Below are 27,624 nucleotides of genomic sequence, written 5' to 3'. Positions count from 1 at the left end.
TAACCTTCCTTCACAGGTGGGGGTGCGGTCGACGAACAAACAGTCCGGTAAGTCTCCTCTGAGAAGCGGATAATTCCAACCTTCCTTCACAGGTGGGGGTGCGGTCGACGAACAAACAGTCCGGTAAGTCTCCTCTGAGAAGCGGATAATTCCAACCTTCCTTCACAGGTGGGGGCGTAGTCGACGAACGAACAGTCCGGTAAGTCTCCTCTGGTAAGCAGATAATTCCAACCTTCCTTCACAGGGGTGGGCGTACGGTCCACGAGCGAGCAGTCCGGTAAGTCTCCTCTGGTAAGTAGATAATTCTAACCTTCCTTCACAGGTGGGGGTGCGGTCGACGAACGAACAGTCCGGTAAGTCTCCTCTGATAAGCGGATAATTCCAACCTTCCTTCACAGGTGGGGGCGTAGTCGACGAACGAACAGTCCGGTAAGTCTCCTCTGGTAAGCAGATAATTCCAACCTTCCTTCACAGGTGGGGGTGCGGTCGACGAACGAACAGTCCGGTAAGTCTCCTCTGAGAAGCGGATAATTCCAACCTTCCTTCACAGGTGGGGGCGTAGTCGACGAACGAACAGTCCGGTAAGTCTCCTCTGGTAAGCAGATAATTCCAACCTTCCTTCACAGGGGTGGGCGTACGGTCCACGAGCGAGCAGTCCGGTAAGTCTCCTCTGGTAAGCAGATAATTCCAACCTTCCTTCACAGGGGTGGGCGTACGGTCCACGAGCGAGCAGTCCGGTAAGTCTCCTCTGGTAAGTAGATCATTTCAACCTTCCCTCCTTCACAGGTATGGGCATTGGGGCAAAGGGATATCAGTCAAGTACGTGTCCGGAGGGGACCCGGTCTTACGGGGGGTGGCTAGGGGAGTCTTCTGCGGACGTTGCTCCAGAACGAGGGGGTTTCAAAGTGGTCACGGACCCAACGCCGACAGCTAAACAGGGCTTCTTCCGACACAGACAGAATGGGTGTTCCAGACAGAGCGCGTCAACCTTACGTCCGTGACAGAGGGACAGTCACTTCTCCCAACACAGGTGGGCTATGAGGATACAGCAGACTCTGAGTCGACAGGCTGTACGGGGCTCCTGCTGAGACAGACAGAATACGTGCTTCGGACAAAGCACACAGTTTACATGCGTTGAGGGGAGCAAACACTTCTCACAATACAGATGGGCTGCGGAGATGCAGCAGACTCAAGTCAAACAGGCTGAACGGGACTTCTTCTGACGCAGACAGAGTAGGTATTTCAGACAGGGCGCGCCAACCTCACATTCGAGACAGAGGGACAGTCACTTCTCCTAGTACGGGTGGGCTACGAGGATACAGCAGACTCCAAGTTGACAGGCTGCACGGGGCTTCTACTCACATTCAGGGCAGGGGGACAGTCACTTCTCCCAGTACGGGTGGGCTACGAGGATACAGCAGACTCCAAGTTGACAGGCTGCACGAAGCTTTTACTGAGACAGGCAGTGAACATTACAACAGGGCATCTCCTCTCTTTTGACAGTAGACCAGCATAACACAGGGAGAGTGCACGGCAAAAAGGGAATGTATCTTCCACACACACAGCAATTCCACCTTGGGTCTCTGTGCGAGGGGACCGTGATCATCAATACTGCAGATAATATTTTGGGAGGTTTTTCTTCACATACACGGGCAGAGTTCACATCACCATTTCTCAATGGAGGGAGAGATAAGAGATCGGTAATGAATCAATACAATCCACTCAGTGACATTTATGATCGTGATCCAACACTCCAAGCCACATCCAATTCAGTGTCAAATGCATGCAATTACGAGAATCAGTTCTCAGTTACTTAGCTCCTCTCCAGTGCAAACGGGATATTTCACTCTTCCTCCGTTGTCCTCAAGTCCCTCATTAAGCCAGCACTCTCCTGTTCATTCACCAGTATTCCAATAACTGCAACCGCCCAATAAAACGACTCCTCACGGGGGAGAAAGACCACCCTTACTGACTCTGTCTCGTGCTTTTTATCCTCTCAAATGCTGACGGGGCTCCTTCCAAACTCTCAGAGTAAATTCCCCACACCTGTCGCCAATCTGTCATATGGGGTTGTCATGGCAACAGACGCATCCACAGACCTGGGGATGGAGTTTCACCCAAAAGTGTCCCACCTGAAACACTACTTCGGCGGAATTAAGTTCCATATGCTTTGTCACCTCGTGACAGCTATATAAATGAAGATGACTTGATCTGTAGAAACCTTTTACTCACAAAATCACACATTGTCAGTGAAATTGTCATTTTATTTGTTGTTATTGTAGTTATTGTACAGATGTACGTCATTATTGTGTATACATCTGTTTATGTAATAACAGGATTTATGTAACTACAACAAAATATATATATATTTTTTTTAAATAATCAAATTCAGGGAATTGTTTCATATATTAACAAATAACTGATTGTTGTTGTTTTTCTACATTTGTTTCCAGTCTCTTTTAATTTTGGTATTTCTTTGAGTAAGCGTTCAATCAAAAATAATTTTCTTTCTTGTTCTCGAACATGTAAAACACAAATCTTGTGGCATTTTACAGCAACACTAGTTCATTAGTTAACTAACTACACATTTACTTAATGTGAATCTAACAAAACATTTGCTCACTGTGACAGAACAATGCTTTCTAATATGATTCACTAGATTACTTGATTTGGTGAAACTCTTCCCTCACTGAGTACAGTGATACGGCTTCTCTCCAGTATGAACTCGCTCGTGTGATTTCAGAGATCCAGACCGAGCGAAACTCTTGTCACAATATGAGCACTTGTAAGGTTTTTCTCCAGTATGAAATCTTTGGTGCCGTTTCAGATCACCAGATGCAGTAAAGCTCATCCCACAGTCAAAGCACATATAATTTCTCACTTCATTATGTGTTTTCTGGTGCCGTTTAAAACTGTCCAGCCTTGAAAAACTCTTTTCACAGAGAGAACACACATAAGGCTTCTCGTCTGAATGAACTTTCAGGTGATCTTTTAGTTTTGATGATGAAATAAAACCTTTACCACACTGATCACAGTTAAATGGCTTTTCTCCAGAGTGAATGCGCAGATGAACACTGAGATGTGATACTTGAGTAAAACTCTTTCCACACTGAGTACATGTATACGGTTTCTCTCCAGTGTGAACTCGCTCATGTGTTTTCAGAGATCCAGAATCAGTAAAACTTTTTTCACACTGAGTACAGTGATACGGCTTCTCTCCAGTGTGAACTCGCTGATGCACTTTCAGGTGTGAAGACTGAGTAAAACTCTTGTCACAATATGAGCACTTGTAAGGTTTTTCTCCAGTATGAATTTGTTGATGCAGTTTCAGATGATCCTCTCTAGTAAAGCTCTTCCCACAGTCAAAGCACATATAATCTCTCACTTCATTATGTGTTTTCTGGTGCTGTTTAAAATTATCCAGTCGTGAAAAACTCTTTCCACAGAGAGAACACACATAAGGCTTCTCGTCTGAATGAACTTTCAGGTGTTGTTTTAGATCTGAGGAAGAAATAAAATCTTTACCACACTGATCACAGTTAAATGCTTTTTCTCCAGAGTGACGGAGCAGATGAACACTGAGACTTGCTGAACGAGAAAAACTCTTTCCACACTGAGTGCATGTATACGGTTTCTCTCCAGTGTGAATTCTCATGTGTGTGTTAAGGTGTCCTTTCCGTGAGAAACTCTTTCCACACTGAGTGCAGGTGTGCAGCTTTTTGGCTTTTGTTCTTTGAATTGTAAAGTTACGATGTTCCTCCTCTTCATTCAGTTCTTGTCTTTGCTCTTTCACTCTCACCTGGTCTAAAATACACAAAAATACAGTTAGAACCAGTTCAAGTGAACCCTTATTTAATAGCAGAAAGCAACAGAGATCAGATCTTTCACTTTTTGTTCTGTCATTCACTTGTTAATATAGTAAAAATATGTTTGACAACTGCTATATACAAGGTTATGATAATTTGGATGTATTTCTCCATCATTTATTATCCATATACTGCTTATTAATTCACATCTACCAAAGCAGTCAACAATGAAGAATCAAGAATGGACACCAACCTATTTGTTCCTCAGTATCTTCATGTTTTATTCTGGATGGTTCTGGATCCCTCATGTCTTCAATCTCCTCTTTAATAAACTCCATCTTTAACAGTCACACAGATTTCAGCTGCTACTCCTGGAGTTTGTCCTTCTCTTGTAGGATGATGGGAATATTCCCAGTATTTATTGGTGAATTGTTGTGGGAGGAGCTTCACTGCAGGTGTGAACTGTGATCACTGTGTTATTATCCAATCTGCAAAAGTACAGAGTCATCATCACTGGTGTAGTGCAGGGTATACCCACTTCTTTTTCAGTCGGCATTGGGTATTCCCTTTTCTAAATCCCCTCTGATGCGCATCATTTAGTAGCTAATCCAATCTCATGTGAATAAAAAACACCCAGTCAGGGTCGTACCCATCATTGAGGTCCCCGAGGTCCGGACCTCAGTCATTTTTTTGAGTGTATATAATGAAAGTTGTGAAATAACTCCCTAATATTAACTCTAATTTGGTGCTGCACTGATTTGCCCATCGCGACGATAACTGACCTTCTCATCTGAGCTGCTCCAGCACTCAAACACCCGCTCGTCAATGTCAAAATGTTTAAGACCAATCAAAGCAAGCAGGATTTTTGTCCACAGAAGCGCGAGCCGAGCGCGAATCCCAACGCGGCGCTTCACTTCAGTTAACGATCATACAGTGCGAGATAAGATGCAAGGAGCTAAACTAAACAGCTGTTCTTCGATAGAAGTTTTAAATGACCGACAGAAATAATCAGTTTGATCAAAGACAGTGGAAACTATCAGCTCAATTTAACAACACAAGCACCCTAATAAATATATTGGCATTATTATTGTATACAGTAGGTAGTCAACCAGAGTGCCTATTACTGCCACGCCAGCCACTGTAGCAAAACTACCGCGGTAAAAATAATCCAGTCGCATTTCAAAGTCATTCGCAAAATGACCGCCAGGTGGCGCAAAGGGACATTGTGCAAAATGGCAGCAATTGCCATATTTTGAAATGTAAGTGGGGTTAATGTCAATTAACAGATGAAATAGGCTTCTATAGAACATTGTTTAGGACAGAAAAATAGAATTATAATTTAAAAATAGAGACCAATATAGCCTTTATTTCATATTGTACGCTTAGACATCGGTGGGCGACAATAAGCCAATTGCGTGTTGGGAGCAGCGTGATAAAAAAAAAAACTTTTCATAATAATAACAAAAATAACAAACAAAAATAAATTAGGTGCAATGAAGCTGATTATTTTTGTACTATTCTATTGAGGAATGAGACAAATTAAGCTCTTCTCTGGAGAACACACACTGGAGAAACCGGGCATTTCTCAGTAAATTTCTGAGTAAATTCATGGCCGAGTGGCAGAACTTACTAGGGGTGTCACGATTCTCCAAATCCTCGATTCGATTAAATTTTCGATTCTAAGGTCACAGTTCGATTCTTTTTTTTAAAGCACAGGTTGCTATGCCATTTTTAGACCAAACTTTTATGCATAATATCTGACCTTTGTTCGCAATGTACCACAGTACATTGTCAAATTTAAAACATTTATTAAGAACATAATGTAACAATACATTTCCCCAGATATTTGTGACCGTAACATATATACACCCCAAAGCAAACACACAGAATGCTGCCGATATTATTCGCAAAGTGACTCAAAGACTACAATCTCTTTCTCCGGATGCCCCGTGTCTGCTTATGGGGGATTTTAATAACTGCAAATTGAGTAAAACCTTCAACCTTTATCAATACGTCACATGTCCAACTAGGAAAAATAAGACTTTGGACAAGTGCTATGGTTCAATTAAGGAGGCTTATAAGGCTTCCCCTTTGGCTCCGATAGGATCCTCAGATCACTGTACTATCAATCTCATCCCGGTGTACAGACCTGTGCTTAAAAGGGGAGAAGTTAAAGCTAGAGAGATTGAGACCTGGGAGGATGAGTCTGTTCTGAAATTACAAGGTTGTTTTGATTGCACCGATTGGTCTGTCTTCATTGACTCTGCTTCAGACATTGATGAGCTTGTTGACACTGTAGGTTGTTATATTTCTTTTTGTGTGGACTCAATTATTCCAAAAAAGTATGTTAAAGTGTATGCAAATAATAAGCCATGGGTCACTAGCTCACTGAAACAAGTGTTAATGAAAAAACATAGGGCTTTTCATAAGGGGGATGAGCGTGAAATTAGGGAGGCAACTAAGGAGGTCAGAGTAGAAACCAAGAAGGCTAAATTGCAATATAAAAATAAGATAGAGGAACGACTGGGCAGTAACAACTTGAAGGTAGCATGGGATGGTGTAAAAAGAATGATAGGTCTGCAAAAAACACAAAATAAATCAGTCCAATTGCCAATGTATAAAAATGATAGCGAGTTATCTGAAGCGTTGAACACCTTTTTTTCACGTTTTGATATTCATGATTTTTCAGACAAACTAAAGAAATTAACTGAGAAACAGGTTCAGGTAGAATCTATACCCTTCTCAATTACAAAGGAGGAGGTTAGGTCTGTATTTAAGAGAACTAAGGTAAATAAGAGTCCAGGACCAGATGGAATTACTGGGAGATTGTTGAAGTGCTGTTCAGAGCAGCTCTGTGGGGTGTTTGCTGACATTTTTGTGATGTCCTGGGAACAGGGAAGGGTCCCAACGGCTTGGAAGGAGTCTATCATAGTTCCGGTGGCAAAGTGCAACTCTGCAAGCACATTAAATGACTTCAGACCAGTGGCATTGACCTCACTGGTCATGAAGTCATTTGAAAGGATTGTAAAGCGGCTTCTGTTGTTCAGGGTGGGTGGGGCCCTGGACCCCAGGCAATTTGCGTACAGGGCCAGCAGGGGGGTAGAGGATGCCCAGATTACACTTTTAGATCTTCTGTACAGACATTTAGAGGGTCCTGGTACACATGCCAGGCTGTTGTTTTTGGATTTTTCTTCTGCTTTTAATACTATCCAGCCACATGTTTTAGTTAGTAAATTATTATCAGAATTTAATATTGAGAGCAATCTTGTGAGCTGGATTATGGATTTTTTAACAAACAGAACACAGCGAGTTAAGGTAAACGGTTGTCTCTCTGAAAGGCGTGTCTCTTCCACTGGCTCCCCGCAGGGTTGTGTACTTTCACCTCTACTATACATCCTCTACACTAACGATTGTAGGAGCCAGTATAGAAATAGACACATCCTGAAATATGCTGATGATACAGTTATTGTTAGTTTACTGCAGAAACATGAATCTCAGCATGGGCCAGTGGTAGACGAGTTTGTTAGTTGGTGCGACAGGTCTTTTCTCCAGCTTAACACCTCTAAAACTAAGGATATGCTCATAGATTTTAGGAGAAAACAACCTGGTTCTCCTCCACCCACCTATATAAAAGGAATCAGCATAGAGGTGGTGGAGCAGTATAAATATCTGGGTACTGTGATAGATAGTAAACTCAAATTTGACATAAATACAGAGATGATATGTAAAAAGGGACAACAACGACTGTACTTCCTAAGGAAGCTTAACTCTTTTAATGTTGATAAGGTTATCCTGTCTTTATTTTATAAATCCTTTATTGAATCTGTCCTCACTTTTGCTTTTATTGCTTGGTATGGGGGCATCAGCCTGAGGGAGAAAAATAACCTCAGCCATATTGTGAAAGTGGCTGGTAAGTTAATAGGGTGTCCACAGGTTTCCTTGACACATATTTATGAGAGGCAGGTTATGAGGAAAGCAGATGCCATATTGGACTGTGTAAAGCACCCCCTTCATTGTTCTTTTGAGGTCCTCCCCTCAGGCAGGAGATTCAGAGTCCCTGGTTTTAAGTCCAATAGGACAAAGAACTCTTTTATACCAAGTGCAATTCGGTTGCTAAATTTGCACAATTCGTTGACCTAAATGAGTAGTGGTGTAACAGTGTTTTAATTAGTAGTTTTTGTGTTGTTTATTTGTCTGTATATTTGGTGTTTACTTGTTGTGCTACCTTTATGTTTACCTGGCTGCAAGACAAGTTTCCCTTAGGGGACAATAAACTAAACTGAACTGAACTGAACTGAACTGATACTTACATCTTCAGTCAATAGGAAACTTAAGCAAAATAACCTGCATTCTAGTTTCTCTTTTGTAACTGCAGTCTTCTTCACAGAAGATGACATTCAAGTTCACAACAAAACAAACAAACAGTATAACAGATAAATCTATGCGTCGCGCATTCTTTAAAATTCTAACACTTTATTCTCTGAGAGTAAACACACACACACAGGCAGCGTCTGTCCGTGGCGCCCGCCACAGTTGAGTAAAAAAATATAATTCTGTAAGTCATTATTACGAGATGTTAAGTCATTATTACGAGATGTTAAGTCATTATTACGAGATGTTAAGTCGTTATTACGAGATGTTAAGTCATTATTACGAGATGTTAAGTCATTATTACGAGATGTTAAGGTTGTATTCAGACCAGGAAAGTCCGATAGTTCACTTGCTTTGGTCCGGACCAAATAATTTTTTTTGTTTTGTTTGGTACGGTTCGCCTTCACACTACTCTTTTTGCAAGTGAACCAAAATGTGTAAACAAAACCACACGTGTGCTAAGGTCGTCCATTCATTGGACAAGGATTCTCAAGTAGGGAAATCAGGAAGTGCAAAAAAAAAAACGGCTCGGAGATATAAATAAAATAAAATAAAAATAAAAATAAATTTGGAGATATTTCGTACTGCAATAATTGTTCTTTTACTGTTTTTGTGTTATTCTCTACAAACGCAATATGAAGAAACTAATAAGTATCATATGACACAATGTCATCTATACGATGTTACAATTCGGATTTTGAGAAGACGATGATGTGCTGCAAGAGGTTCAGGCGGAGAGAACATGCTCTCATGGGCGCCTACCATGGGATGCTGACAGTGGATATAAAGTATAAAGTTTAGATTCATAGAGAGGGGCTATGTTCACACATTCAAATAATGAGATTCTTATTGTATATACTGCTAACAAGTGCTGTCAACGTTAACGCTTGCGATTAAGTTTGACCAGTTTAACGTAAATTAACGCAGCACCCCCCCCCCCCCCCCCATCCTTGTATTGTAACTATCGTTACATTATATGAACTCGCTCGTATTCATGCAAATGCTTTTAAAGCATTCATGCACGATTAGACTAAAGAGAACGCTCTGTATGTGAGTGTCCTGATGCGCACACACATTCATTCATTCCATTCCAATGATGCACACACGACGCGCAGAAAGACGCGCAACAGTATCGTGTGGCCAGACAGCGCGCCGGAATGGAATTCTCTTTCGCACTTGAACGAACAATATTGGGTCGATATTGATATTGGGCCGATAATGGGTCGGTTCATGTTCACATCGTAAACAAACCGTACCAGAGTTCGTTTGGAACCGTACCTTGGTCCGCACCCGAGTTCGATTGCTGTATTCACACCTACCCAAAAGGTCCGCACCAAGGGGGGAAACGAACTAGAGTTCGATTCAATTGAACCAAACAAGGCAGGTGTGAATGATTATTATGAGAAAGTTTCTCATTATTAAGAGATACTAAGTCATAATTATGAGAAACTTTCTCAATATAATGAGATACTAAGTCATAATTATGAGAAACTTTCTCAATATAATGAGATACTAAGTCGCCCTTTCGCCAATATCATTTATGGGACCTCAGTATTTATAAAACCCTGCGTACGGCCGATATGCAAGAATAGGTAATTCTATATGTTCTATTCTATATTCATTCTTACATGTCACTGTTTATAACAGAGAGCGTTCATCCTTTGCTGGGACACTTAAAAAAATATTGGGGGCCTAAATTAAGAGTATACCCACTTCTCCAGGCAACACTACATCACTGGTCATCATGTTTAACTGCTGCTGAAAACCTCTTTGTCTCCAAAAGTTCCCTGTTTTCAGCTCATTCATTATGGAGATGTCTGAGATCTACTGTAAATTGGCACATTAAGCTCATTTTATTGGTGTCAAGAGGCCGAAACAAACTACAGCATCATCACCTTTAACTTCAGTTCTTGCCTTTGCTCTTTCACTTCCATCGGGTCTGAAACATATTAAAACATGAAGTTGTTAGAATGAGTTCAAGGATAAATGTGAATTTTCAAGTGAACCCTGATTTAATAACAGAAAACAAGTGAGATCTGCTGATCAAATATTATATTTTTGATGTACCACAGGTAAGTTTTGACATCCTCTTGTTATTAGTCAATATGTGAACGACAAATGCTGTACAAGATTATGATATAAGTGCATTTATATTCCTAGATTATTTTTCAGCAAAAATTCATAAAATCAGCCATGATTTTTTAACGTTGAAAACAATGTTTTGTGTAGAAGGTAACTATAGAATTAAACAAGAGAATCTGGTTATTCAGATAATAGGTTAATGTTTTGTCTTTAAACTATCACACAAATCAAAATTACACACCTGTGAAATTAGTCAAAAAATGTCTTGTAAATATATAGCAGATTTCACGCAGCAACACAAATGAACCATATCTGCAGTTTATTGACAGAGGACAGACAATAAACACACACACCTTCAGATTCACTGTCTTTCAGCTGAAGATGCATGAGAAAATACACATTAATTATCATCTAACAGTAACTGCAATTCATCTAATACACAGGTCACAGATATGGCTAAAAACATACATTAACATCAAAATAAAAGCTAAACCCATTTAAATGATATTTCCACAGACTCAATCCACCACAATTATATGTGGAGTTTTTATTTTATTTTAATGCACGTTAATTTAAGTCCAAAAATACATCAAACTGTTGGCAGAAAAACACATACATAACCTTATTCCGGTTTTATGGCAGTTTCATAATATAAACTCAAAACTTCACTTAATTGTAACGAGGCTTCAGCAAAGGGAGGATTCATTTGCAGCTTTATTGTAATCTTGTCGTACAATCAGGGTCAATAACCAGCAAACACAACATAGAGACAAAGCAACTCGTAATTAGGGATGGCTGACGCGAAACAGTCGTTCCGAAGCTTTGCGAGATCCCGAAGCGCAGATGATTCGAAACACTGATTCGAAGCGTGATTCAAAACACCCATGTCACGTGACTATGGCCAAACGAAGCCTCGAAATGTTTCACTAAGTGTTTCATCAGGTGTGATCCGCCGAATCAGCGTTTGATTGACAGGGTCGGGAACAGACCACACAAGCGCACATCTGTATAAAAGTGAAATTAACGCATATTGACCTCGTGGGTTTTTGTGAGAGGAGTTTGATTTTGAGATAGCGGATTTTTGGTGATATAGTGACATTTATAGTGCGATTTGTTTAGTTATATTTAGGCTTACATTTAAATTTACTCAACTCATTGACTGATAGGCTAGAGGCACAGAGTATACATATAGTGACACATTAATAGATACATAGATATAAATATAGACAGCTAGATTAATAGATAGATAGATACATATATAGATAGATTAAAGATAGGCTACATATATAAATACATAGGCTAGATAGATTATAGATACATATTATATATCTAAATACATAGATAGATTGTAGATACATATATCTAATTACATAGATAGATTGTAGATACATATTATATATCTAATTACATAGATAGATTGTAGATACATATTATATATCTAAATACATAGATAGATTAGAGATACATATCTAGATAGATTTGGATAGATAGATAAAATGGAGGCTCCCCAGAAGAGATGCCGTACATCTGTGGTGTGGGAGCATTTCCATTTAGAAACCCCAAATAAAGTGAGATGTGTGTATTGTGATCGGCAGCTTGCCTACTGCAACAATACATCATCCATGATGCACCATTTGAGGAGCTGATGCCACAGTGGAAGTGAAAAAATACATCAACGATGCGTATTTGCCCAGAACTCATGATCCACTAACTTACTGGAAAGAGAGAGCAGTAATCTTTCCTCATTTGTATGTCCTGGCTAAAAAATGTCTTTGCATACCAGCAACAAGTGTCTCTTGTGAGGATTTTTTCAAAGGCTGGAGAAATTATCTGTAAAAAAAGAAGTAGGCTAAGTCCTTCCACAGCAGAGAAATTAATATTTTTTAATAAAAATATCTAAAAAAGTGAGACATTGTGGCTTGATTTATTTTATTAATATTCATTTTGCAGGACCAAAATAACATTATGCACAGTGAGGAGCCTAGGTTACAAGCTTCACATATTAGAAAAATACAATAATAAAAAAACACCAAATTTTTTTTAATGGCTCGTCAAGGTTGTTTCAGGATCAACACCTGCAAGTGACCACTAGGTGTCACCGTGGAGACGGGTGTCGGATTGATTCGAAGCCTCGAAACAATATGAACCATTTGGTTCAACTGCTTCATTGCTTCACGAAGCCTCGATCTGCCCATCACTACTCGTAATCTGAAAACAGGCATAAAGTCAGACAGCAAACTTACATAAATCAGTCCACAATAGAAAGCAGTTCAGGACAGCAGCAAACAATCACGAAGAGAATAAACAGTCCAAGAGTAATCCACGGGAAGACAAAACAACGGGAAGAAACGCTCAGAGATGTTCACCAGGGAAAAACAAAACTTCACAATGAGGAACTTCTTCTTCTTTCAGTTTTTGATGGCGGTTGGCAACTAACTTGAATGGCGCATTACTGCCACCTGCTGGACTGGGGTGTGATACTGGAGTCTAATCTGTCCAATTATTGGAAAAAAAAAACAGCACCTAAATTCTTTTCATTAGTCCTGTATTCCTCAGGAAAATAAATATATATTTAAAACATATTTCACCTGAGCTTCTTTGTAGGATGTCTTCTAAATTTATTCTTAACTGGTTCCTTTGCAATTGTGAACTTAATCTTAGTCTTTCGTCCTGATATTTAGGACACTGTAGTATAACATGCTCTACAGACTCTGGAGTATCATATAATTCACAATTACCATCAGCATGCTTCTACATTATTACCAAAGTCTTATTTAATCTTGTGTGTCCATACGCAGCAAATACATTTACGTTGTGGCAACGTCTCTGGCACGTTGCATTTATGGCAACGCCGCTGTCTACGTGCTCGCAACATTGTAACAACGTAGAATTGTAAGACGCGACAGGGCTGTAGCAACGTTGTTACGCGACAGCAACTGAGAGACGACGTTCTGACATTTTTTTTATATGCTGCTTGATATGCCTATATCCCCCATTTAGCAATTTGTTAGATAATTGTATACTTTTAAAATATTGTTTATCCTTATTATTTAACGGGGCTATCAGTCAGCCTAAGTATAATCAACACTTGCAAGTGTACACTTTGAAGAGTAAAAATGACAGAAGGTTTCATTAATTCAACTTTATTAAAACTGCAAATGGTAATCAAATTGCACTTCCAAAAGTCATACATTTTGTGAAAAAAAAGAAAAAAAAAGAAATAAACGAATATAACAATTTATTTTAAGTATAATAAATAAAACATAAAACCCCAGGGCAGTGACGAGTGACGAGTACATATGTAGTCCAGTGGTTGTCCAGACACCCTAGGCACAACCTTAAGCAATGGCCCTGAACGGTGGTTTAATGTCAACATTGTGACAACGCTGTAACAACCTTCACCACACACCGTAGTTAAAACAACCTTTTTTGGCCATGAGCTGTGAGAGTGGTCTCGTATTTCAGGAGGCCCTCCATGAATCCTGTAGCCTTAACCCTAGCAGTTTTTTGTCCTCTACGATCGCTGCTAATGTCAAGATCAGGTCAATGAAGATGGCACTCTCAGGCTTTCCAAAACACCCAAACACCTTTCTCAGAGCAGCATCCTTTGCCCACCATCGTGTTCGCCCAATTGGACAAAGTCTTCTTTGACGGTTCCCGGATCCTGCAGTTATCTCGTGCCACTTCTGCATCCGTTTATACAACTCATGTAGGAAGACGGCAACATAATTTAGTAAACCGAAGAGTGATGCACTCTGTAGTACAATGCCTGTTGTGTTCGACAACACTAAGTTCAGAATGTGTGCATAGCACCACACATTAATTTGGTTAGGGGTCTGCTGACTGAGAAAGGCAAAAAAACCTGCACCGTCCGTTGCACTGCGTACACAACATGTTATATCTAGATTGAGTTTTTGCAGAATTTTTTTCAGCAGTTCCACAAAATACTGATTGTTAAAATACAGCCCTATGTGCCATATTACTAGAGAAGAGCGGCACCATCCCAGGAGGGATGAATACAATCTCTTCTCAAGAGGTCAGGTCTGCCCCAAAAACATTTCCAAATGTCATGTGACACATGAATACATGTATTATATTTATATATATTTAAAAGCAAAATGTAATATAATCCTGCACAGAGTGTTTTGCCGTTGGCACCTGTGTTTCCCTCACTTAGCGAGTGTGTGTGTTTGTGTGGAGTGGAATTTGGTGAGTGGTGTGGTTTTAGGATACTCACTGCCCAGCTAGCCGAGATATACAGGGGGAGTGGCTTTATTGTATCAGATACATGTCACTGCACTGATTGGTCCAGTTTTGGTCAGCGATCTATTAGTGTTACTTGATCTTAGTGCTGCATTTGACACCATTGACCACAACATCCTTTTAAATAGACTTGAACATTATGTTGGCATTAGTGGAATTGCACTAGCATGGTTTAAATCATACTTATCTGACCGTTATCAGTTGGTAGCAGTAAATGAAGAGATGTCTTATCAATCACAAGTTCAGTATGGCGTACCACAAGGCTCAGTACTAGGACCGCTGCTGTTCACTCTGTACATGCTACCATTAGGAGATATCATTAGAAAACACGGAATTAGCTTTCACTGTTATGCCGACGATACTCAGCTGTATATTTCTTCAAAACCTAACGAAACTTACCAATTCACAAAATTAACGGAATGCATCGCTGATATAAAACATTGGATGACTAGTAATTTCCTACTACTAAATTCTGAAAAAACAGAGATTCTAATTATTGGACAAAAAACTTCCACACGTAATAACCTAGAATACTGTCTAACACTTGATGGCTGCTCTGTTAAGTCTACGTCGTCGGTTAGGAACCTGGGTGTGCTCTTTGATACCAATCTTTCATTTGAAAGTCACGTGTCTAGTATCTGTAAAACCGCATTTTTCCATCTTAAAAATATATCAAAATTACGCCATATGCTCTCATTGACAAATGCGGAACAATTAGTTCATGCGTTCATGACCTCAAGGCTACATTATTGTAATGCTCTACTGGGTGGTTGCCCTGCACGCTTAACAAACAAACTACAGCTAGTTCAAAACGCAGCAGCTCGAGTTCTTACCAGAACCAGGAAGTATGACCATATAAGCCCTGGACCCGACGACAACGCAGTGCTGAAGTGCCAACTAGCCTCTCCCTATGGAGGATCCCTGTACCACTCTACAGATAAAGCATTGTGGAAAATTTGCGTATCTACCCCGTAGTGATAAAATAAACTTCTGTATCAAATTTATAGGCAGGACAAGTAGTTTGTTTAGGCTTGGTTTATAGAGAATTACAAACATGCGCACATATATTCAAACACACATAACTATTGAATTAATTCTTGATGCGCATCTGAGCGCCATCAGCGTTTCTCAAAGGTTCGCGTTAAAGTCTGTGTAGAGAGAACGGTGTCGTCTTAGCGGCCCCTAATTTAATAACAAATTATCCTTTCGACGGAAGTTAATCAATCAAAACTAACTTTAGCTGCAAAATAACATTATTCAAGAACCGATATAAAGCCAAAACAATCTGTTACCTTAAATTATACGTTTATCTCTGTAAAGCAGCTTTGAAACAATCTACATTGTTAAAAGCGCTATATAAATGAAGATGACTTGACTTGATCTGTAGAAACCTTTTACTCACAAAATCACACGTCAGTGAAATTGTAATTTTATTTGTTGTTATTGTAGTTATTGTACAGGTGTACGTCCTTATTGTGTATACATCTGTTTATGTAATAACAGGCTTTATGTAACTACAACAAAAAATTTTTTTTTTTTTTTTAAATCAAATTCAGGGAATTGTTTCATATATTAACAAATAACTGATTGTTGTTGTTTTTCTACATTTGTTTCCAGTCTCTTTTAATTTTGGTATTTCTTTGAGTTATGAATACGTTGAATTATTTTCTTTCTTGTTCTCGAACATGTAAAACACAAATCTTGTGGCAATTTACAGCAACACTAGTTCATTAGTTAATTATCTACACATTTACTTAATGTGAATCTAACAAAACATTTGCTCACTGTGACACAGAACAATGCTTTCTATTATGATTCACTAGATTACATGATTTGGTGAAACTCTTCCCTCACTGAGTACATTGATACGGCTTCTCTCCAGTATGAACTCGCTCGTGTGATTTCAGAGATCCAGACCAAGCGAAACTCTTGTCACAATATGAGCACTTGTAAGGTTTTTCTCCAGTATGAATTCTTTGGTGCTGTTTCAGATGAGCAGATGTAGTATAGCTCTTCCCACAGTCAAAGCACATATAATTTCTCACTTCATTATGTGTTTTCTGGTGCAGTTTAAAACTGTTCAGCCTTGATAAACTCTTTCCACAGAGAGAACACACATAAGGCTTCTCGTCTGAATGCACTTTCAGGTGATCTTTTAGACTTGATGATGAAATAAAACCTTTACCACACTGATCACAGTTAAATGGTTTTTCTCCAGAGTGAATGCGCAGATGAACACTGAGATGTGATGCTTGAGAAAAACTCTTTCCACACTGAGTGCATGTATACGGTTTTTCTCCAGTGTGAACTCGCTCATGTGTTTTCAGAGATCCAGAATCAGTAAAACTTTTTCCACACTGAGTACACTGGTACGGCTTTTCTCCAGTATGAACTCGCTCGTGTGATTTTAGAGATCCAGAATCAGTAAAACTCTTCCCACACTGAGTACACTGGTACGGTTTCTCTCCAGTATGAAGTCGCTGATGCACTTTCAGGTTTCCAGACTGAGTGAAACTCTTGTCACAATATGAGCACTTGTAAGGTTTTTCTCCAGTATGAATTCGTTGATGAAGTTTCAGATTGTCATCTCTAGTAAAGCTCTTCCCACAGTCAAAGCACATATAATCTCTCACTTCATTGTGTGTTTTCTGGTGCAGTTTAAAATGATCCAGCCTTGAAAAACTCTTTCCACAGAGAGAACACACATAAGGCTTCTCGTCTGAATGAACTTTCAGGTGTTGTTTTAGACTTGATGATGAAATAAAATCTTTACCACACTGATCACAGTTAAATGGCTTTTCTCCAGAGTGAACGCGCAGATGAATACTGAGACTTGATTCATGAGTAAAACTCTTTCCACACTGAGTGCATGTATACGGTTTCTCTCCAGTGTGAATTCTCATGTGTTTGTTAAGGTGTGCTTTCTGTGAGAAACTCTTTCCACACTGAGTGCAGGTGTGCAGCTTTTTGGCTTTTGTTCTTTGAATTGTAAAGTTACGATGTTCCTCCTCTTCATTCAGTTCTTGTCTTTGCTCTTTCACTCTCACCTGGTCTAAAATACACAGAAATACAGTTAGAATCCGTTCAAGTGAACCCTGATTTAATAGCAGAAAACAACAGAGATCAGATATTTCACTTTTCTGTCATTCACTTGTTAATATAGTAAAAATATGTTTGACAACTCCTATATACAAGGTTATGATCATTTGGATGTATTACTCTCATTTATCATCCATATACTGGTTATTAATTCACATCTACCAAAGCAGTCAACATTGAAGAATCAAGAATGGACACCAACCTATTTGTTCCTCAGTATCTTCATGTTTTATTCTGGATGGTTCTGGATCCCTCATGTCTTCAATCTCCTCTTTAATAAACTCCATCTTTAACAGTCACACAGATTTCAGCTGCTACTCCTGGAGTTTGTCCTTCTCTTGTAGGATGATGGGAATATTCCCAGTATGTATTGGTGAATTGTTGTGGGAGGGGCTTCACTGCAGGTGTGAACTGTGATCACTGTGTTTTTATCCAATCTGCATTTAAAAAGTACAGTCATAATGTTTAACTGCTGCTGAAAAACCTCTTTGTCTCCAAAAGTTCCCTGTTTTCAGCTCATTCATTATGGAGATGTCTGAGATCTTCTGTAAATTGGCACATTAAGCTCATTTTATTGGTGTCAAGAGGTCGAAACAAACTACAGCATCATCACCTTTAACTTCAGTTCTTGTCTTTGCTCTTTCACTTCCATCGGGTCTGAAACATATTAAAACATGTTTTTAGAATGAGTTCAAGGATAAATGTGAATTTTTAAGTGAACCCTGATTTAATAACAGAAAACAAGTGAGATCTGCTGATCAAATATTATATTTTTTATGTACCAAAGGTTAGTTTTGTCATCCTCTTATTAATAGTCAAAATGTGAACGACAAATGCTGTACAAGATTATGATATAAGTGCATTTATATTCCTAGATTTGGCTTATTTTTCAGCAAAAATTGTATCGTTGAAAATATGTTTTGTGTAGAAGGTAACTATAGAATTAAACAAGATAATCTGGTTATTCAGATAATAGGTTAATGTTTTGTCTTTAAACTATCATACAAATCAAAATTACACACCAGTGAAATTAGTCAAAAAATGTCTTGTAAATATATAGCAGATTTCACGCAGCAACACAAATGAACCACATCTGCAGTTTATTGACAGAGGACAGACAATAAACACACACACCTTCAGATTCACTGTCTTTCAGCTGAAGATGCATGAGAAAATACACATTAATTATCATCTAACAGTAACTGCAATCTAATACACAGGTCACAGATATGGCTATAAACATACATTAACATCAAAATAAAAGCTAAACCCATTTACATTATATTTCCACAGACTCAATCCACCAAAATTATATGTGGAGTTTTTTTTTTTTTTTTTTTAATGAGCGTTAATTTAAGTCCAAAAATACATCAAACTGTTGGCAGAAAAACATACATAACCTTATTCCGGTTGTATGGCACTTCCATAATATAAACTCAAAACTTCACATAATTGTAACGAGGCTTCGGCAAAGGGAGGATTCATTTGCAGCTTTATTGTAATCTTGTCATACAATCAGGGTCAATAACCAGCAAACACAACATAGAGACAAAGCAACTCGTAATCTGAAAACTGGCATAAAGTCAGGCAGCAAACTTACATAAATCAGTCCACAATAGAAAGCAGTTCAGGACAGCAGCAAACAATCACGAAGAGAATAAACAGTCCAAGAGTAATCGACGGGAAGACAAAACAACGGGAAGAAACGCTCAGAGATGTTCACCAGGAAAAAACAAAACTTCACAATGAGGAACTTCTTCTCCTTCTTCTTCTTTCAATTTTATGGCGGTTGGCAACTAACTTGAATGGCGCATTACCGCCACCTGCTGGACTGGGGTGTGATAATGGAGTCTAATCTGTCCAATTATTGGAAAAAAAAACAACAGCACCTAAATTCTTTTCATTAGTCCTGTATTCCTCAGGAAGTTAATATTAATATTTAAAACATATTTCACCTGAGCTTCTTTGTAAGATGTCTTCTAAATTTAATCTTAACTGGTTCCTTTGCAATTGTGAACTTAATCTTAGTCTTTCTTCCTGATATTTAGGACACTGTAGTATAACAAGCTCAGACTCTGGACTATCACATAATTCACAATTACCATCAGCATGCTTCTACATTATTACCAAAGACTTATTTAATCTTGTGTGTCCATACCCAGCAAACATATTTACGTTGTGGCAACGTCTCTGGCACGTTGCATTTTTGCTATGGCAACGTCGCTGTCTACGTTGTCACGGCCGGCTCACAAGCCGCGACAAAGAAGGAGATGACACGTTAATTCGTATGCAAAAAGGAATAACATTTATTAAAGTAAAAGTAAAAGACTAGACAGAAACGGGAATAAAACAATAACTAAGACGATGACGACGACAACATGGCACGAGAGGAGAGCGCCCCGTCACGACTGAAGGGAGCTGCTTTATCTGCCGGCATCAGCTCTAGCACAGGTGTAAACCCTCAGTCATCATGACGTCACTCACTCCAACTCCAACCTACAACACAAGAGACAAACAGACAACCAAACCCACACAATATGACCCATACTGGGGTCGTAACACCCCCCCCCCATAGAAAAAGGGTGGACATTTATGAAACCCGTCACCGGATAACTCCCCATACTGGAAAGACCCACCGCTCTGTAATACTCTCCAATATCCTCAGCAACCACGGGCCCTGTGGAAGCAATTTAAGAAAGACAAGTAGAGCAAAACAAAACAGTTAGTCAATCAGTTAAAAGGAATAAGGAGCTCTAGACAATGCGTCAGCAACCACATTGTCTGTCCCCTTGATATGCCGGATGTCAAGTGCGTATGATTGCAAGAAAAGACACCAACGAGTCAATCGTTGGTTTGGGCACCGCAAAGAGTGTAAATAGATGAGCGGGTTGTGGTCCGTATACACAACCAATGGGTCTGACACAGATCCCACATACACTTCAAAGTGATGCAAAGCCCAAATCAAAGCTAATGCCTCCTTTTCAACCACAGCATAATTCAACTGATACGAATTAAACTTCTTTGAGAAGTAGCTAACTGGACGGTAAACTCCTTCCTCATCAGCCTGTAACAACACTGCTCCAGCACCCACATTGCTAGCATCTACGCACAACTGAAAAGCACGATCAAAACGAGGCGCTGCCAACACAGGAGTGGAAGTAAGCAGTGATTTAGCTGCCTCAAAAGCGTCCTGACAGACAGATGTCCAAACAAAAGCTGCTTTTGCTTTCAACAAATCAGTTAGTGGGGCTACCACGGTAGAAAAATTCCTGCAAAATCCCCGGTAGTAACCTACTAGCCCCAAAAAACGCATTAACTCCTTCTTAGTAGTAGGAGAAGGAAATCGATCAATGGCCTCCACCTTGGCCCGAACTGGTCGCACACAACCTTGTCCAACTATCTTACCCAAGTAAGTCACAGTGGCTTTGGCAAACTCGCATTTAGCCAGATTGACGGTCAGACCAGCATCTACAAAACGAGAGAACAGGTCTGCAATATGCTTCAAGTGCTGCTCCCATGAATCACTAAAAACTACTACATCGTCTAAATAGACGGCCACTCCCTCCAACCCAGAAACAACCCTATTCATAAGCCGCTGAAAGGTTGCAGGCGCATTTCTGAGGCCAAAACTCATAACGTTATAAGAGAATAACCCCTCCGATGTAATAAAAGTGGAAATCTCTTGAGCTCTTTTGGTCAACGGGACTTGCCAATAGCCTTTAAGCAGATCGAACTTGCTTACAAATTTCGCTGACCCAACCCGATCAACACAATCCTCAATACGAGGCAGTGGAAATGAGTCTGGTTTTGTTACTCTATTTATTTTACGATAGTCGGTGCAAAACCGATAAGTACCGTCTGATTTATTTACAAGCAAACAGGGAGATGCCCAACTGGAAAATGAAGGTCGTGCAATATCATGATCCAGCATATACCGGACTTCAGCTTTAAGATGCAGGAGTTTATTTGGGGACACCCGATAAAAATTCTGGCGAATGGGCACCGAATCCCCGACATCAATATCGTGCTCCAACCAATGTGTACGCGAAGGTACATCACCAAATAAGGAAACATGATGATTAACAATATCAATCAAATCACCACATTTATCATCAGGCAAATGGGCCAACATTTTATTCAAATTTTTAAGAGTCTCTGAATTTTTTAGACGACCCAACAGAACTGTATCCTCTGGAAAAGAAACTCCCTCATCTATTCCCTCCCCCATAGGAATAAGCGAGACTCTCTCAACTAGTAATGCAGATTTTACCTCATCCTCTGGCATCTTGTGAGAACGGCAATAATATGGCTTCAACAAATTAACATGACACAACTGGGTGGACTTTCTTCTCTCTGGAGTGGCAATCAGATAATTTAAGTCAGTAACTTGTTTTTCTACCACATACGGACCTGTAAACCGAGCTTGAAATGGTGAGCCCTCCACAGGTAACAGAGCCAACACCTGATCACCAGGCATGAACTTACGTTCCTCAGTTCGTCGATCGAAAATGGTCTTCATACGCTTTTGCGAAGAATGCAATTGTTCTTTTGCCATCTTACCTGCTTCATATAATCTACGCCTAAAGTCATTCACATAACTTATCAAGTTTTTTGGTGGTGTACTTTCAACCCACTGGTCTCGGAGTACAGCCAGTGGTCCCCGAATTGTGTGCCCAAACACCAAATCATTGGGACTAAACCCAGTACTTTCCTGACATACCTCACGTGCTGATAACATCAACCACGGCAATCCTTGTTCCCAATCACCTCCCATCTCAGTACAATAAGAACGCAGTAAAGACTTCAGCGTCTGATGGAAACGCTCCAAAGCCCCCTGGCTTTGAGCATGATAAGCACTAGCTTTATTGTGCTTAATGTGCAGCAGTTTCAAGACCTGAGAAAATAAATGAGAAGTGAAATTAGAACCTTGATCACTTTGCACAATCTTCGGAATGCCAAAAATGGAAATGAACTGAGTCAAGGCTTTCACCACTGATCTGGCAGTGATCGTACGGAGAGGATATGCTGCAGGGTACCGAGTAGAGGAACACATCACAGTGAGTAAATAAATGCTACCTGACTTTGACCTAGGCAGCGGGCCTACACAATCAACAATCAGGTGCTCAAATGGCGGACTGACAGCAGGAATAGGAAACAATGGGGCAGGTTTGATCTTCTGATTTGGTTTGCCTGTTAGTTGACAAGTATGACAGGTCTTGATATACTGTGACACATCCTTCTTCAATTTTGGCCAAAAAAATTTACGAAGGATTCTGTGATAGGTCTTTTTTACCCCTAAATGACCTGCAAGTTTATCATGGGAAATCTGCAATACCAGTGAGCGATACTTCTCTGGAACGACCACCTGCATGATAGGATCCCCAGCAAAATCACTACCATGAGGAATCCATTTCCTCACCAACATTCCATCCTGCAAAAAATAACCATGAGCAACATTTCTAATTTCATCAGAAGACATCACACTCTCAAATAATTGCTGGAGAGAAGAATCAAGTTGCTGCTCCTGGAGCAACTCAGAAGGAGAAACAGAAAAGTCATCAGGCAAAGAGAAAGGTTTGACTACAGCAGAATCAGAGGTCACCCTGGGCTGAGCAGAGGTCATGGAACGAGTTACCGCACATGCCGTAAACACTTCCGGGTAGTTCTCGTGACTCTCGTCAGGACCTGAAAGGGGAACAGATAAAACCACAGGAGGTGAAAAGGTATCAGGCCACACCCTACCCCCTGCCAAATTATTCCCCATGATTATATCCACCCCATCCACGGGCAATGATGGACGCACTCCAATCACCACTTCACCACTCACAAGCTCAGATGACAACGTTACTCTGTGTAAAGGAACAGACACCACATCCAACCCAATTCCTCTAACAAGAACACTAGTACCAGTATCACTAAAAAATGAAAATGGCAACACATCCTCCAATATAAAAGATTCCGAAGCTCCCGTATCTCTTAATATTGTTACTGGAATTTTTATCTCCGTACCAGTCATCGACACATGTCCATAGGTGATAAAAGGCGCATAATCACCATTTTCTAAAAGGTTACCTGCCTTAGGAAATCCTTCACACAATGAATTAACAGGAGTTAACACGGGTGCCACAAGAGCCGCCGGTTTGATGCGAAGAGCCTTTCCGCCTTTACTCTTGGCTTTAAGCACTGGGCACTCACTTTTCCAGTGCCCTCTACCATGGCAGTAATTACAGATAAGAGACGAATTTCTGGACATACGATCCCCTTTATCTTCGAAAAATTCATCCCTTTTCCGAAACTCAAAACTCTTGTGTGTTAACACATAATCATCAGCTAACTCGGCAGCTTTAGCATCTGTGTCCGCTTTCTGCTCATTTATATACGTTGCAATACGAGCAGGTACAGAATTCTTAAACTGTTCCAGCACGATTAAGTCAGTCAACTCCTCAAATGTGGTTACGTCAGATGCCATACACCAGCGATTAAATGCAGTACTGAGCTCTCTAGCAAACTCAACATGAGCAACATTAACACCTCTGGACAATGTTCTAAATTTTTGTCTGTACGCTTCTGGTACTAACTCGTACGATTTCAAAACGGCTGCTTTTACGATGTCATAATCGTTACAATCTGAGAGGGGAAGAGAAGAATAAACTTCCTGAGCCCTGCCAGTAAGCACGCACTGTAAAAGTAGTGTACGTTCCTTGTTGGGCCAACCTCTCGCTTCCGCAATCCGTTCAAACAAGGTAAAAAATGTATCCGGATCTCGTTCATTAAATTTAGGCATTAAACGCAAGTTTCCCACCGTGTCAAACACTTTAGAAGTACCCTGAAAAGCATAATCTGAAGTTGAACCATCATCTATTTTGCCTTCTCTTAACATCTCCAAGCGGTATTTCTGCAGCTCTATATCTGACTGTTTAGTTCTATTTTTCTCACGCTCCGTTTCAAGCTGTAACAGCAATAACCTTTCTTGTTGTTCAAAAGTTAAAGTGCCAACAGTTGGTTTAATGTGAGCAGTAGCTGTATCAGACATTTCAGTCAATATAGCTTGTTCTATCAATTTTGCTTTAAGTGTTTCTCTAATTGTACTCTCTTTTAATCTCTTATCCTCAAAGTCGATTCCATAATGATCCGCAATCATAAATAACTGATCTTTTGTAAACGACTCAAGTAATGCTCCAGAGGGAGAAATAATGAACTTTTCTACAAGTTTAGACATACTTCCTCTAAAATATGTTACAATTAATATAAAGTGACTTACAAACCTCACGTGGTAGGAATAAAAGGTTCCCTTTCCCTATCTATAGGAAAAAACGACTAACTAACTCACCCCTAATCTTTGTGTGGTTACTGGCGAGGGGTATTTAAGCACCAACTCCCGCTGGTACAAGAAAAGCAACCAGCACGCTGGCGACTACCTCATACCACGGCCATGCTCCCGAGACAACTGCTCTACTCACGGTCACCACACAAAAATAAAAAAATTACATTACCTACTTGTTCCAAAAGGGACCAAGCAGCTACACCTAACAAGGGAACATCCACAAAATTCTCCCCACGATAAGATTTGCAAAGTCACTTACCTCTTAGAAACAGCATAGAATAGCTAACTGATGATACAGCAACATGTCCTCAAAACAAATAATTTCAACGCGCATTTCCTTCCAAACGACGAATTAGACACAATAGCGTTACCCAAACAACATTCTTCCGGTTTTACGTTCAGTTAATGAACGTGCCAAGTTCATTACAAAGTAACCGAACGCAACAAAAACGCTTCCAAATCATGCCGACAAATAACAGGAATTTGCACAAGTTAGCAAACGAGCGGCCGAGCCCCCATTTTGTCACGGCCGGCTCACAAGCCGCGACAAAGAAGGAGATGACACGTTAATTCGTATGCAAAAAGGAATAACATTTATTAAAGTAAAAGTAAAAGACTAGACAGAAACGGGAATAAAACAATAACTAAGACGATGACGACGACAACATGGCACGAGAGGAGAGCGCCCCGTCACGACTGAAGGGAGCTGCTTTATCTGCCGGCATCAGCTCTAGCACAGGTGTAAACCCTCAGTCATCATGACGTCACTCACTCCAACTCCAACCTACAACACAAGAGACAAACAGACAACCAAACCCACACAATATGACCCATACTGGGGTCGTAACAACGTGCTCGCAACATTGTAACAACGTAGAATTGTAAGACGCGACAGGGCTGTAGCAACGTTGTTACGCGACATTCAGCAACTGAGAGACGACGTTCTGACATTTTTTTATATGCTGCTAGATATGCCTATATCCCCCATTTAGCAATTTGTTAGATAATTATATACTTTTAAAATATTGTTTATCCTTATTATTTAACGGGGCTATCAGTCAGCCTAAGCATAATCAACACTTGCAAGTGTACACTTTGAAGAGTAAAAATGACAGAAGGTTTCGCTAATTCAACTTTATTAAAACTGCAAATGGTAATCAAATTGCACTTCCAAAAGTCATACATTTTGTGAAAAAAATTAAATAAATCAACGAATATAACAATTTATTTTAAGTATAATAAATAAAACATAAAACCCCAGCGCAGTGACGAGTGACGAGTACATATGTAGTCCAGTGGTTGTCCAGACACCCTAGGCACAACCTTAAGCAATGGCCCTGAACGGTGGTTTAATGTCAACATTGTGACAACGCTGTAACAACCTTCACCACACAACGTAGTTAAAACAACCTTTTTTGGCCATGAGCTGTGAGAGTGGTCTCGTATTTCAGGAGGCCCTCCATGAATCCTGTAGCCTTAACCCTAGCAGTTTTTTACGATCGCTGCTAATGTCAAGATCAGGTCAATGAAGATGGCACTCTCAGGCTTTCCAAAACACCCAAACACCTTTCTCAGAGCAGCATCCTTTGCCCACCATCGTGTTCGCCCAATTGGACAAAGTCTTCTTTGATGGTTCCCGGATCCTGCAGTTATCTCGTGCCACTTCTGCATCCGTTTATACAACTCATGTAGGAAGACGGCAACATCATTTAGTAAACCGAACAGTGATGCACTCTGTAGTACAATGCCTGTTGTGTTCGACAACACTAAGTTCAGAATGTGTGCATAGCACCACACATGAATTTGGTTAGGGGCCTGCTCACTGAGAAAGGCAGAAAAACCTTTGTACTGGCCCTGCATGTTGGCTGCACGGTCTGTTGCACTGCGTACACAACATGTTATATCTAGATTGAGTTTTTGCAGAATTTTTTTCAGCAGTTCCACAAAATACTGATTCTTAAAATAGGGCCCTATGTGCCATATTACTAGAGAAGAGCGGCACCACCCCAGGAGGGATGAATACAATCTCTTCTCAACAGGTCAGGTCTGCCCCAAAAACATTTCCAAATATCATGTGAAACATGAATATATGTATTATATTTATATATATTTAAAAGCAAAATGTAATATAACTTGTCAATTAATAGGGAAGCTAGCTGTCTTTGTCCTTTTGGTGGTGGTGTTTCCTTCACAGAGTGTTTTGCCGTTGGCACCTGTGTTTCCCTCACTTAACACGCACTGTGTGTTTGTGTGGACTGGAATTTGGTGAGTGGTGTGGTTTTAGGATACTCACTGCCCAGCTAGCCGCCCTACTGGTAAGCCTCAGCTTGAAAGTCCTTTTTTTCTTTTCTTTTTTTGTTGTTGTACGGTGGACAAAAGATGGACAATTTGGTCTCTAAAGTTTGTTTCACTATAAACTGCTTTGATTTGGATTGAGATATATAGGGGGAGTGGCTTTATTGTATCAGATACATGTCACTGCACTGATTGGTCCAGTTTTGGTCAGCAATCTTATAGTGTTACTTGATCTTAGTGCTGCATTTGACACCATTGACCACAACATCCTTTTAAATAGACTCCAACATTATGTTGGCATTAGTGGAATTGCACTAGCATGGTTTAAATCATACTTATCTGACCGTTATCAGTTGGTAGCAGTAAATGAAAAGATGTCTTATC

At 40.0% G+C, this 27,624-nt stretch overlaps 2 protein-coding genes across 5 annotated transcripts in view; both read right to left on the bottom strand.

Moving 5' to 3' along the window:
• LOC306997097 (uncharacterized protein) overlaps positions 1-27,624 on the bottom strand; it is a 44,988-nt gene that overhangs the window by 11,640 nt on the left and 5,724 nt on the right. The window contains exons 1-3 of one of the 3 annotated variants that reach the window (XM_079610176.1): positions 12,503-12,675; positions 10,073-10,116; positions 4,060-4,294 (exon numbers count right to left, since the gene is read on the bottom strand). The exons of 1 other annotated variant lie outside the window; for it this stretch is intronic. In XM_079610176.1, coding sequence (XP_079466302.1) covers positions 4,060-4,144 — 85 coding nt within the window. In that variant the 5' untranslated portion in view covers positions 4,145-4,294; positions 10,073-10,116; positions 12,503-12,675. Of the gene's footprint in view, positions 1-4,059; positions 5,633-10,072; positions 10,117-12,502; positions 12,676-27,624 lie in introns of those variants that run through there. One more of the 3 variants, XM_079610175.1, reaches the window with a different exon arrangement.
• Positions 174-27,624, bottom strand: part of LOC306997088 (uncharacterized protein) — an 82,821-nt gene continuing 55,370 nt past the window's right edge. Inside the window, exons 1-4 of one of the 2 annotated variants that reach the window (XM_079610159.1) lie at positions 19,222-19,408; positions 17,824-18,278; positions 16,762-17,574; positions 174-3,501 (exon numbers count right to left, since the gene is read on the bottom strand). In XM_079610159.1, the coding sequence (XP_079466285.1) occupies positions 2,687-3,501; positions 16,762-17,574; positions 17,824-17,908 (1,713 nt within the window). In that variant the 5' untranslated portion in view covers positions 17,909-18,278; positions 19,222-19,408 and the 3' untranslated portion in view covers positions 174-2,686. Of the gene's footprint in view, positions 3,502-15,939; positions 17,575-17,823; positions 18,279-19,221 lie in introns of those variants that run through there. The other variant, XM_079610160.1, reaches the window with a different exon arrangement.

Source organism: Phoxinus phoxinus (assembly GCF_949152265.1).
Source record: "Phoxinus phoxinus genome assembly, chromosome: 4".
NCBI classification, from domain to species: Eukaryota; Metazoa; Chordata; class Actinopteri; order Cypriniformes; family Leuciscidae; genus Phoxinus; species Phoxinus phoxinus.
Note: the sequence above shows the minus strand (reverse complement) of the source record. Positions and strands in the feature narration are given on the sequence as shown.